Consider the following 14514-nt stretch of genomic DNA (forward strand, 5'->3'; position numbering starts at 1 on the left):
TTACATATAGGGAGACGAGGTTATAGTTACATATGGTTATAGTTACATATAGGGATCAATTACAGTCATTCAATTACAGTTATACAGGGATCGAACTCAAATGTCAAAAAATGGTCGCCCAGTTTGGCGATTTCTCGCCAAGTTTGGCGACAAAATTTAGTTGCCAAACCCACTGTGAACTTGGCAGTATCTTGCGAATTTAGCGAGACAACCATTTAACTCAATGTTAAATAGACTTGTCCCTGTAATTTTATTTTTCTGGCAGAGCTTTGCAGTCTCAAGCACTTCATATTACATTAATACAAGAGATACTATGATTTCACTAAAATTATTATTAAGATACTTTTAGATATTATTAAGATATTTTAGATATTATTAAGATACTTATTTAAATAAATTTTATTCATTAATTATTGTGATAGGCAACTACAAAGTGGCTTTAAAACAAATGAATTTGTTATTACAGTATATTGAATACCGAATAGGATCGCTAGAGAAGTGAAAAATTGCCTTTTATATTGTAATTTGAAGCATTTTGTGGTTCTTAAGTGACAGAAAAATACATATAAACAAAATTATCCTTTTTTCACATACATTTTCCTTTTAATGAATTTTAAAAATAGTTTCCAAAAAGAAAATTTAAAAAAAAAAAGAAGTAGTTGTCGGTTTTATCACCAACTAGTAATTAATCACTGGATTTGGTGCCATTTATTGCCAAATAAGAAAGAAAATCAAAAATCAAGTAACATTTTCTTCACATTTCATTTTCTTATTCATGCATCAGCTTTGAGTTATAATTTTTTCTTCAATTTCTAAGTCTGCATGCTTGTAAAGCATATGTGCACTTGTGTGAATTTAAAATCCAACATAAAAGCAAGTGATAAGAACCGCAAAATTATTTTTCATTTGTTCACAGGAAATTCATTTTTTGTTATCATTTAAAATGATGACAATGTTTTAATTTACTTTCAACTGAAATTGAAGACTTAGCATTTTTTGAAGAAAGAAATTTTAGCTTCCCGAATTAGCAAAAATTGGAAAGAAATGAAGTGACATGTCATCATGGAAGTTTTATGAAAATGCAAGGTGAAAAAATTCCAGGGAAAAAGAAGCCTTCACATGAGTAATGAATTAAGGCATTTTTGGATTTGTATGCTATGAAAAGATACATAAGGGTCGACAACATCTTGAGGCATACCTGGCTGAGTTCTTGTGGTAGAGATATAAAAGCCATGATAATTTATTTGGTACCACATTAACTGCTACTGTCAATTTATGCCCATCAGAAAAAATTAGTTTTTTTTTTAATTACTTCTGCTTAAATTCCATCACTTAAAAGTGCTCCCAATTATTTTCAATGGCAACTGAACATGATAATATTTTCTCCTTGCCACTCTGAACACTGTTAAAACTGACAAATACTAAAAAAGTTAATATTTTAAAGAAAATTACCTCACCACGCAGCACTACAGCTTTTGGATTATCTAACAGTGCCTCAAATGGCATTTCCAATCTTTTCACTTTCAGGTTCTGTTCAATACAACTTTTGACAAAGCTTTCAATTTCCTTAACTTGTTCTGTACTTAATATTTTCTAAAATGTGAAATAAAATACATATAAATATTTCAGTAAACTAAAATGATAATCTTAAATTTAAAGTTACTTAAAACACAAAAAATAAAGTTATCCCGAGCTAATTTATTTGGCAGTTTGCAATTAAAATTCTAAATTTCAAATTCTAAAAGGTCAGAACCAAAAGTCTTACTGATACACAGCCAACTCCCAACTAGTTATGAGTAGATTAAATGGGTTTTTTTCAAAAAAGGCTAAGTATGTTTATTGAGAATGGTGAAAAAAATTACTCTCGCATCAGCATTAAAAAACTTTTTTAAAAAAAAATATGTGCACTGAAAATATAAAAAGAAAAGAAAACCTGTATGAGGTAACAACAGTGATAGTAGATAATATCATAATATTTGGGAATTTTTATCTACAATAGCAAATGTATAATTGTATGTAATCCTGAATAAAGTGCACTGCCTCATTATAAAAATAAATCTGATGCAAAGCTATTCATTTTCTAATTTCACATAGAACCACACTGAAACACGACAATAAACCAAAACACACATACAGTAGATTCACGTGAAGTGAGGAAAATAGATGCTCAAATTTTCTTCACGTTTTATTCTTTAACGATATTTATAACTTAGTTTCTTCATTTCTAACGATATTCAAATATTATTCTTTAATGATAATTATAACTTAGTTTCTTCATTTCTAATTATATTTATTCTATCATTATTTGCAACAATTCTGTTTGTTTTAAATGCAAATTTAATCTATGAAATCAAATAAATTTATTTTCCAGATTAAATTGCTTGGAAATACAGATAAACTGTCAATAGCATTTTTCTGTAAATTTTTAATATGCATTATTCTGCTTTCCCGTGTTTTTTAACTGTTTTGGATTAACCATGGTAGTGAGTAAACTGTAGATATCATTATCAGTATAGCCCGTCAAACTGGAAGTTGACTTCCATACTTGGAATCCATCTTAGCCCAAAAGCTATTCGAGATTTATTATGATTAAAAATGAAACACACAATTTTAGTTCTTTTTGCATAATGGACCCAAAATTTTATGATAATAAATAATGTAAAATATAATGAAAGTTATAATCACTCTTGCACTAAAGCCAAGTCGCAGATGTTTAGGTCCGACATATGAAGAACGCTGCATAGTATATGGTAAAAGTTTTCTCAAAGCTGCATTTAATAAATGAGTTGCTGTATGGTTCTGGGCACAAGCAAGATGATGAGCCTAAAAAACAAACAATATGATACATTTAATATATTTGAAATATTATATTAGTCTATATATTACACAATCAAATTTTTATTTATAAATGTACAGTAAAAAATATAGCATTTGGAAATCAAATATTGTAACACACATTACCTATATAAAACTTTCTTATGGACACATGTGAACTTTGTGCGAATAAAAATCAGAAGATTTTTGAAAAAAAATTCAGGGGAAAAAATATATATTTTTTACAGAGGAAACCAACACATATCTGAATATTTTGAAATAATTACTTAGAAAACTTATAATTTAAAAAAAAGATCATAAAATTAAAATTACTGACATTAATTTAAACATATTTCTTGCAGATCCCCTTCCCCCCCCAAAAAAAGTACACTTTTTTTGGAAAAGAGTGCTGTTTCAGATTAATTTATTGCTTAAAAAATCACCCCAAACTTCTGGATCCAAATTTTTGTATGCAAAACGAAAGATTCCATATCCCCGAAAGAAACTAACTTGTAATGTAAGTTGTAACTTTTGATGTAATAAAGCAGATTAATTCCAATGGCAAACTGAATGTCAGCCAGGAGTATACACTTAAAATACAGCTTTGGTGACACATTGTGAAACTAGTACAATTTTTCACATCTTTATAAAATTTACAAATTTCATAAAAAATGAATTTTGTGCATAAGATTATACTTTTACAATTCATTAAAGTCAGCGAATACATATTTTACATACATTATTAAACACTGACATGTCTTCTAAAGAGTTGATTTTAATACTAAATACTAGTTCTACACATGCTCTTACATTTTCTTTCTTTCTCTTAATACATTTTCATTGTATATCTTGATTAAATGCTAAAATTCCTCTCTAAGATAATGAGAAATTTCTACTTCTAAAAGATTCTCTTGGAAAAGATTGGGGCAATATAAACTACTGAATGATTTATTCATAATGTAATGTAATGTAAAACATAATGTAAAAATGACGGATATATAAGTACACCATTTATTAGAATCAAGGACCAAAATGTATAACAAGACTCAAAGAATTTAAGAGAAATCGAATGTACTTTTGTTAAACCCCAACCGAAGCTGAGTAACATTATAAGTAAGAAAGGGAATTTGTATTTATGGAAATTAAACAAAAAATCTATAAAAGTACTTTGATAAAGAATATAAAACGGACAAAATTATTTCAAATAAAAAAATAAGTATTTAATTAATTACACAAGTCTGAATTCTGTATAATAATGTTTGCAATAAAACAGAGACAGGTGAAGAAATCATATTTACATAACCTATACATAATAATATTATTTTCGGCACGGGAGGGAACAAATTTTACAGTACAAAATTATGATATAGGTACTTTGAATATTTTCATCCATAAGATTATGTCTCCTCTTTTTTCTTTACCTTAGACATTTATAATTATCAGAAAGATAGAATGATAGCATTTTGAATGCATTGAACAGAAAGTCAAATGAATACAGGATGGATAAAAATAACAGCGGTAAAAAATCTTTATAAAATTTTATTTGAAACTAATACAGTCAAAAGTCGTTAATCCGGACTCATCGGGACTTCGGCGATTCCGGATTATAGATCATCAGTTTAAGTCTCGTAAGATGGCATACACAAATTTTAAAATTAAAAATATGAAACCGTATTTTAGGAAATAAAGAACAATTATGATGTAAAGGGTATCAAAATTAACAAAAAAAGAAGCTTAATATTTATTTGTTTACTTTATTAAACATTTCTTTCAATGTAAGTTGTTTCGTTTTATGTGATAATACTTTCTCTTTAATTCTATAAACAGACATAATTTCTTGTTCAGTTAAAAAGCTCCGCTGTTCAAGTCCCGTAATTGCTGTGCCGAGAATACCGACTAACTCGTCAATCGAAATTTTTTCGTTTTCACTAACGAAACGTGTCACCTTCTTCATGTCTTTATCCATTTTTTGCAGCAATTCCACTTTTTGTTTGACGGACATCGATACATACTTTTGTTTTGTAGATCCTTTGGGAGCTCCAGAATCGGAAATTGACATAATCGAAAGTTCAAGTTTACTTTTATAAAATTGCTCTTACAGTCTGCGAAAAATAATAAGCTGCATCCAATTCAAAGATTAAGGAATAATGCAAGCATCAACATTAACTGAAATAGATAATTGTATAATTTTAGCTTATACCGTTCGTTATACGTTAAACGCGCACGCAAAAACGTATTCTGCACTTGCGCACACGCATATGCGCAGACGTAAAAGGTCTTGTGCACACGTGTAAACGCCTATGCGCATGTGTCAACGCAGCGCATGCGCAGAAAGTTTTTAGCTTTGAGGTCCGGATTATAGATCATTCTGGATTATGGGTGTCCGAATTAACGACTTTTGACTGCATTGAATTTTTAATTAATACACCAGTCCAGCTAAAGACATTTTTTAGAAGTCATTTGTTGGATTAGCAAATAACTTTTAAAAAATTCCATTAGCTAGATCATCAACGTAAGAAACAATTACTGCCCCCTGTAATAACACTAATACCATTCATACTTTTAAATTGTAATACAAATATTTAATTCTAATATGATAATAGTATTTATCTTACAATATTATGCACAAGAAAACAAAACATTTATTATACCTCATTAACAGACATCTGAACTTGTTCACATTTCAAGGTGCCACCAGTAACAGTTCCATGGTGAAAGACAAACCCATGAGAAGAAGTCACATTTTCAACTTGAAAACTAAAGTCCTGTAACAAAACACAAATTAAAAATTTTTATAACTTTATTTAGATTTATACAATCATTCCTCACCATTATATTTTACCTATGTTTACAGAATTATCTGGAAGTAAACTTTGTACTTTCACACTATATATTTGCTACAGAAGCAATACTAAAGTAAACTGAAGTTTATTTTTGTTTCTAACTGTACAGTTCCTACATACTCACTTTCTACAATTAGATGAAAGCTAAGTCATCAGATAATATTGGTGTAAAAAATGTGATGTTATGAATATATATCATTAAATACATTTGTTAAGTCATTAAGACTATTTAACTGTAAGATTACGTCATTTTTTCTCTTCTTGGCCCCTTGCATGGCGCAGATGTTCATTACAGCAACCCTGTAAACGCTTACTCAGTTTTTTTTTATTGCTGTTGTTATTAGTAGTAAGTCATCACTTGAAAGATGGCACGCATTTGATTAAAGTTGTTGAATAAAATATTTAGTACAGTCCACTTCTAGTTAATTTGAAATTGTTGTATAACAACGCACGCATCGCATGAACACTTTATGGCCCGCCGAGCCACAGGTAAAAGATATCGTTGCTAAAATTAACTTTTTAGAACATTTAGAATACTTTTGTTTGGTTGTATTACGCATAACTTCATATAGAGTGTTTGGAATGCTTTCGTTTTCGTGTGGATTACGCAATTAAGATTGGATACTGTGTCTTCGTTCATTTCCGGTGTTGCTGTCGAGAAATCTGCAATCACGGTAAGTGATAAATTATTTATTTGTTCATGATGAGTGAATTGAAAGCGATTAAAGCTCACAAAAAAAGTTTAAAATGCAGTATCAGAAAGTTTGAAAATAAGGTAAATTCTACAGTGCATGAAGCAGATATTTCCTTATTGGAGTTATACGAATCAAAAATATTAGAATTTAAAGAGGAATTAAGTAACATTTTCGATTCTTTATTTGCACATTGTGAAGAAAAGGACACTGACGAATTCATTAAGGAAAAGGAAAATGTAGTAGATAATCTCGATGAAATTCATTTGAAAATTAAAAGAAAAATTTCTGAGATCAGTTCTCAAAGGAATAGCTATTCAAATGAAAACGGTTCGAGTAAAGACATAATTGTTTCGGATATAAAATTGTCTAAATTGTCTCTTCCAATATTTAGTGGGAAAATCGAAGAATGGATTGAATTTGAGGATTTATTTTCCGCAGCTGTGCATAAAAATAGCAAATTAACTAATGCGCAAAAATTGCAATATTTAAAGAGTTCGTGTAAGGCAGACGCTTTAAATATTATTCAGTCCATTCCAATTTCAGATTCGAATTATGACATAGCATGGAATCTGTTGGTTGAGCGCTATAGCAACAAAAAAGATTTGATCAATTCTATCATAAAGAAATTAATTTCTATACCTCAAACGAGTGATTCTACTTCGTCGCTTTTAAAATTTATCGATAAGGTGCATGAATGTTTACGATCCTTGGAAGCATTGGAGCAAAAGGTGGAGGAATTTTCAGACACGTTAATTGTTTATTTATTAGTTGAAAAGTTGGATAGAAATACTCGGTGTTGGTGGGAAAGGTCACTTAAAAAAGACGAGATAGGAACGGTTAAACAACTGACATGTTTTTTGAAGGAACACGCTCGCACCCTATCACATTACAAACCTCCGCATGGGGAATCGAAACGTTCATTTAATACCAAAGCTCTTACATCACTTTCGGAAAATTCAAAAAGTTGTCCTTATTGTAAAGCTGATCATTTATTGTTGAAATGTGCGCAATTCTTAAATCTAACAGTCAAGAAACGATTGGAATTTGTAAAGACAAAAAAACTATGTTTCAATTGTTTATCTTTGGTCCACACAATCAAGGACTGTAAAAGTTCTAATACATGCAGAAAATGTCAGAAATTTCACAATTCGCTCTTACATTTTGATCGAAATGAAGAAAATTTCGATAAAGTAAATGGCACATCGAATCAAATCACAAACAAGACTAATAAATTAAGCAGTAATCTTTCTCCAAATGCTCTCCAATGGCAAGCAGCCAAAAGGTTAGTGACACGAAACCAACCAAGCAAAGTCCATTAACGGTACTGCGTTGAATATTTCCAGTTCTTTTAATAAACAAGTTCTACTTTCAACTGAAATTATTTTCGTTAAGTGTAAGTTCGTTCGTGTAATGATGGAAAATTTATCTCGCTGAGAGCCTTGCTAGATTCCGGTTCTCAAAATAATTTCATTACTAAACAAGGTGCTGAGTTATTGAATTTGAAGAAAAGAAAAATAAACGCTTCTATTTCAGGTATCAATGGTAGAGTTATGGGTGTTAAGGAAAAAGCTATAGCAACCATCGCTAACGCTACTAGAGATTTTATTCATACCTTAAAATTTTTTGTTGTCCAAAAAATAACTCGCGTAACGCCTGCTAGATATATAAACATTCCTGATGTTAAGCAGTTGCAACTCATTAGTTTAGCTGATCCAGAGTTTTATAAACCTGGTCAAATACATGTTTTATTATCTAACGAAATATTTTTTGATTTACTGGAAACAAATAGAATAAATATGCAAGACCTGATTCTCCATCAGTCAGTTTTTGGATACATCGTTAGCGGGTCAGTACGCATGCCGCAGCAAGGCAGTGTTGATAATTTTTGTGGGTTTGTGGAAAATGGGGATAATTTATCTGACAACATGAGAAGGTTTTGGGAGATTGAAGGTATTAATGAAGCAAAAAAAGTGAAAAGTCAGGAAGAGGAATTTTGTGAACAGCACTTTCTTCGTACACACGCGAGGCAAGATGATGGCAGATATGTAGTGGAAATGCCAATTAAGGAGGAAGGACTTAGCCTTTTAGGGGAATTGAGAGAAAACGCTAGCAAAAGACTGAATTATCTACTTAAACGCTTCACTCGCAATCCTGCAATGAAACACTTATATGAAGATTTCATTAAGGAATATAATGAATTAGGCCATTCCGAAGAAATTGATGAAGGGGATAGCTCTAGTTTCTCATATTATCTTCCTTACCATGCGGTTTTCAGGTCCAAGAAACCTAGCACTGAACTTAGGGTAGTGTTCGATGCCACTGCTCCTACGACTACTGGAATTTCGTTAAACGATATTCTGCTGAATGGAGGGTTAGTTCAAGACGAACTATTTGATATTATTTGCAGATTTCGAACGCATAAAATTGCCTTCACAGCAGACATTGTAAAAATGTATCGTCAGATTTTGATTAAAGAACATCAAAGAGATTTATTACGCATCTTATGGAAGAGTAGTGAAGAAGAACCAGTTAAGGTCTATAGACTGAAGACTATAACTTACGGTACTTCCAACGCACCATATCTAGCAACACGCACACTTAATCAATTAGCAGAAGACAAGAAAAATAATTTTTCGTTAGCAGCGCCAATAGTACAAAGGGATTTTTACGTCGATGACGTACTCACAGGAGCCCATACTCTAATAGAGGCTAAAGAATTACAGTCGCAATTGATTAACCTATTATCAAGTGGAGGAATGCGTCTGCACAGATGGTGTGCTAATCATCCTGATCTTTTGCAGTTTCCGGATGGACAAGAAGAATATTCTTTCAGTAATTTCGATGACGATCAGAGCATCAAAACTTTAGGATTATTATGGAATCCAAAGATAGATTGTTTTTCGTACAAATCAACCATCAAGAAACCAAATACTTACACAAAGAGAACAGTGTTGTCTGATATTGCTCGCATTTATGATCCATTAGGACTGCTTGGTCCAGGGATAACAAAAGCAAAAATCTTCATCCAAAGACTTATTGAAGGTTATTGAAGCTTGATTGGAACGATCCGCTACCCGAAAGGATAATTAAGGATTGGCAACTTTTTATTGATTCAATGCAATCTATCAACAATTTGAAAGTCAGTAGATATGTTTTACAGGATAGTTTTTCTGATATACAAATTCATGGATTTTCAGATGCATCAGAACACGCATACGGAGTAGCCATCTATTTACGCTGTAGAAGTGACAATAATTTATCTTCACATTTGCTTTGCAGCAAGTTCAGAGTAGCTCCACTAAAACCGCTGACAGTACCTCGACTGGAACTTTGCGCAGCTGTACTGCTAGCACAGCTTGTTGCAAAGGTGGTGCCTTTATTGAAATTGGACATCAGCAAAATATGTCTGTGGTGTGACTCAACCATAGTGTTAGCGTGGCTTCAGAATCCTCCGCATGTGCTAAACACTTTTGTTCCTAATCGAGTGTTGCAGATCCAAGAGCTAACACATACATGCCAGTGGAATTATGTGCGTTCAGAGGAGAACCCAGCAGACCTTATTTCCCGAGGACTGAATTTTGACAAGCTGCATGATGCTGATCTGTGGTGGAAAGGTCCTCCATTCTTGAGTGAGGGTGTCATACCTAACAAGAACATTGACTTTGAACAATTAGAAAAAACAGAGACATTTTCTAACGAACTGAGAAAAAGAACTGACATTGCTTGTTTATGCACTTTGCCTTCAAAATTTATTGATAATGTCCTAGATATCACTAACAATTATTTAAAATTATTACGTATTGTTAGTTATATTTTCAGGTTCATTTGGAACTCTAGGTGTGCAAAACAGAAAGGAGCACAGAGAAGAACAGGAGGAGTAAGTTCAAAGGAGTTAAATGAGGCAGAATCCTTTTTAGTAAGAGAGGTTCAAAAATGTAGTTTTTATTCAGATTACAACTCCCTCGCACAAGGTAAACCCATTAATAATAAAAGTAATTTACTTTCTTTGAACCCTTTTTTGGATGCAAATAATGTAATGAGAGTAGGAGGCCGATTACAAGGGGCCAATGTAATGTTTTCACAAAAACATCAAATAATTTTGCCTGTTAAATACAAACTAACTAAGCTGATTGCTGAGCATTATCATCGGAAATATTTACACGTAGGTTCGCAAGCATTATTGTGTTTTATGAGACAGAAATTTTGGCCATTACAAGGTAGGAATTTAACTAGAAAGATTACCCATGAATGTATAATTTGTAGTAAAAATAAACCAGTCACTATCAAACAAATTATGGGGTCATTACCTGCAGGGCGCGTAAATCCAAGCTCACCCTTTAATCATGTCGGCACCGATTTTTGCGGTCCATTTTTTACTAGGTACAAGGGACAGAGGAAAGGAACTCTTCATAAGGTATATTTAGCTCTTTTCATTTGCCTTATAACAAAGGCAGTGCATCTCGAACTAGTGAGTGATCTCACCACTGACGCATTTATTGCCACCTTAAAGAGATTTATTGCTAGGCGCGGAAAATGTTCAATCATTTTCTCAGACAACGCAAAAAACTTCGTTGGCGCAAATGCCGAATTGCAAAGAATTAACAATTTAATTAGAAATCCTGACAAAAAATTAGCAGATTATTTAGGTGAAGAAGGAATAGTATGGAAGTTTATTCCCCCACGGACACCTAATTTTGGTGGACTATGGGAATCTGGAATAAAATCCGTGAAATATCACTTAAAGTGGATTGTAGGTAATGCAAGGTTGACTTTCGAGGAGTTATTAACTGTAGTAACTCAGATAGAGTCTGTTTTAAATTCTCGCCCTATTACTCCCTTATCTTCCGATGTAAATGATTTACAGGCATTAACACCAGGTCATTTTCTCATTGGAAGACCCTTGAATGCTATAGTAGAACCTGAATTAATTGATATACCTGAAAACAGACTCTCAAGATGGAAACGAACTACCAGATTTGTCCAGTTGATGGAATCGTTGGTATAGGGACTATTTAAACACACTACAACAGCGTTCAAAATGGAAGGTAGAACAAACGAATATTAAAATAGGTATGCTAGTACTAGTTAAAGAGGATGAGCTTCCTGTCTGTAGATGGGTGTTAGGGCGCATTACAAGAATTTTTCCTGGAGTTGACGGTAAGGTTAGAGTAATAGAAATACAGACAGCAAAGGGCATCATTAAGCGTGGAATTACAAAAATTGCAATTTTACCCCAAGAAGAAGCTTCCTAAGTTAGTTAAGTGTTAGCTTATTATTATAAAACTTGTATTGTACATTGTATTGTGTATAAAATTTTTATTGAAAATTGAATATTATTATATTGAATTAAGAGAAGTTATTCGTATTGCATTATTGTATAAGGTAGTAATTGTACAATTTTGTAGGTTATTATGAGTATTATCGCACGAAATTATTGAAGTAACCCTTCAATGCCGGGGGGTATGTTAAGTCATTAAGACTATTTAACTGTAAGATTACGTCATTTTTTCTCTTCTTGGCGCCTTGCATGGCGCAGATGTTCATTACAGCAACCCTGTAAACGCTTACTCAGTTTTTTTTTATTGCTGTTGTTATTAGTAGTAAGTCATCACTTGAAAGATGGCACGCATTTGATTAAAGTTGTTGAATAAAATACTTAGTACAGTCCACTTCTAGTTAATTTGAAATTGTTGTATAACAACGCACGCATCGCATAAACAATATTCATAACATCACATTTTTCACATTTTTAATTTTTTTACATTAATAATTCATTTGTTTATTATATTGTATGAATATATACCATTAAAATATTCATATATTACATGATACTAAAATAAACTAATGCATTACAGTAATGTAAAACAATGCTAGAAAACAGCCCCATGTACTGCAATGCCACCTTAAAGGAAGCTTTAAAAAAAAAAAAAAAAAACCTACTCCAAAACAAGTCAGTTTGAGTTTTGGCAGAAGACCATGAACATGTATTTTTTTCTCTGTTTGAGTAAAATTTCTTTGTGTTACTTCTTGTTAGTTTGGTTATGCAAATTTCTTTATGTATTGGTTAAGTGCAAAAGTTCTACTACTCGTTTTCATTTCCCATACAGAAGAGCAAATAAATGCAAAATGAACAGCACCTATTATTGGGCATAATCCCAATTGTTATCTATGGCCTCTTGTCATCTTTCTGGTAGGAGATGAATCCCATGGCAGTAAAATTCTGGTGGTTTCGAGTCAAAAAAGTCTTGGATGGCAGTTTTCACAGCATCAAGATCATCAAAGATTTTCTGACTAAAGGAATTGCTCAATGCACGAAATAGGTGATAGTCATTTGGTGCCAAGTCATGAGAATAGGGAGGATGGGGTAAAACCTCCCAACCGAAGTTGAGTAACTTTTGATGAGTGATGATAGCAGCATGTGTTATCATGATGAAGAATAACACTGTGACGACTGATGAGACCCGGCCATTTTGCTACCAAATTTGAATGCAGCCTGTCTAACTGTAGACAGTAGAAGGCAGCAGTGATGGTTTAGTTGAGTGGCAGGACCTCCCAGTAAATTATTCCCTGCACATCCCACCACATACACAATAACACCTTCTTGGGATGAAGTTCAACTTTCGAAGTCGATGCAGACGGATCAGAAGACGACACACACTCTTACGACGCTTTATTTATGGTGCATAACTCACTTTTCATCTCCTGTCAAAATTTGTGTCAAGAATGGATCGTTTTTGTACCTGGAAAGCAAGGAAATACAGGTGGCAATTCGGTCATCCCTTTAATTAGCTGTCAGGTTATGTGGAACCTAACGATCCAACTTTCTCATAAAACCCAACTTAACCAGTCATCTCTCGACCATTGTCCGGTTACATTGAAGATCTTCATTAATTCTTGCATGGTTGGGTTCAGGTTGTTCCTTATGGCTTTGTCAATATCGTCTTCTCCAACATGTGATGGGGGTCCACTCCTAGCCTGATCTGGGCAGCTTCTGTCTCCTTCCCTAAATTTACGAAACCATCGATGACATGTGCTTTCATCTACTGCATCCTGCCCATAAACTTGACAAACATTGCGATATGCAGCGACTGCCATACTCTTTTTTTTCAAACTCGTACAACAAACAGTGTCTTATATGCTCCTTCTCACTTTCCGTGTTACACCTCCAGAGATTTTTTTTTTTTTTTTTTAGATGATTAACTATACAAGACACTTTGCATTTATATGTGAGGCATCCACACGTTTGATTGGCCGACGATTTTCGTCATTACAATATCATGTGTGATGTCAATTCAACTGAAAATTTGCATATCCAAAAACGGGTAGTACTTTTTGCACTCACCTGATAGTGTTTGTGTTTAATTAATTCCTTTTGTTAAATGTCAAAGTTTGTTTGTGTTAAATTTTACCAATTTTGCTTAACAATTTTACAACTAGCCATGAACACAATGCTACAGTAATTCAATTAAAATATGACTTTTTAAAACTTAAACAGGGGAAAATAGTTGTTTCTTTCTTTGTAACTATTCTTATTTGGTTAATAAGTATTTCACTTTATAATCTATAATACAATATTCTTTTACGATTCATTCTCACAAAAATAAACATCAACACAAACATTCATTAGCTAAGAAAGATCAAGTCAATAAGCAGAACAATAAGGCAACACTACACATAATAGATTTGCACCCAAAAAATTTGCACAAACTAAAAATATAAGCTCATAGGCCATTAAGAAAGTTTTAAACTTATTTTGAATGAAGCTGGGGAAAATAAGGTGACATTTACATATCTTTCCATCAAATATTAAATTTAGCAGAGATTTTACCAAATTTAACTTTTCATTATATAATGTAAATTTAATGGTCAACTTACCAAATTTAATGGCCGATGATACAAAGTGACATAAAAACAAAGAGAAAAACCTTAAGAATGTACTAAGACAGCACACTTTTTGTATGTCCATTGTTGGCACGAAAGGCTTATACTTACATTATGTAATGAAAAGTTTCATTCGCCTTTAGGAATTCCACTAACTTTTCGAATAACAATAAGGAATATATGGAAAAATTTGTTATCTAAGTTCAAAACTCTAGACAACTGATTAAATAGAAAATTTCATGGATTAAATTCCCACCCAGATTAATGCATTAGTGCACTAA

The 14514-nt window shown here is 32.4% G+C and overlaps 1 protein-coding gene across 1 annotated transcript in view; it reads right to left on the minus strand.

Moving 5' to 3' along the window:
* The window catches only part of LOC118190028 (alanine--tRNA ligase, cytoplasmic-like), a 105677-nt gene that overhangs the window by 41860 nt on the left and 49303 nt on the right, over positions 1 to 14514 (minus strand). Inside the window, exons 12-14 of the mRNA XM_085822804.1 lie at positions 5466 to 5579; positions 2686 to 2823; positions 1453 to 1593 (exon numbers count right to left, since the gene is read on the minus strand). Coding sequence (XP_085678930.1) covers positions 1453 to 1593; positions 2686 to 2823; positions 5466 to 5579 — 393 coding nt within the window. The remainder of the gene's footprint in view (positions 1 to 1452; positions 1594 to 2685; positions 2824 to 5465; positions 5580 to 14514) is intronic.

The sequence above is a fragment of the Stegodyphus dumicola genome, chromosome 8 (genome assembly GCF_044657685.1).
Source record: "Stegodyphus dumicola isolate Sdum_Otavi_A_Nest chromosome 8, ASM4465768v1".
Lineage (NCBI taxonomy): Eukaryota > Metazoa > Arthropoda > Arachnida > Araneae > Eresidae > Stegodyphus > Stegodyphus dumicola.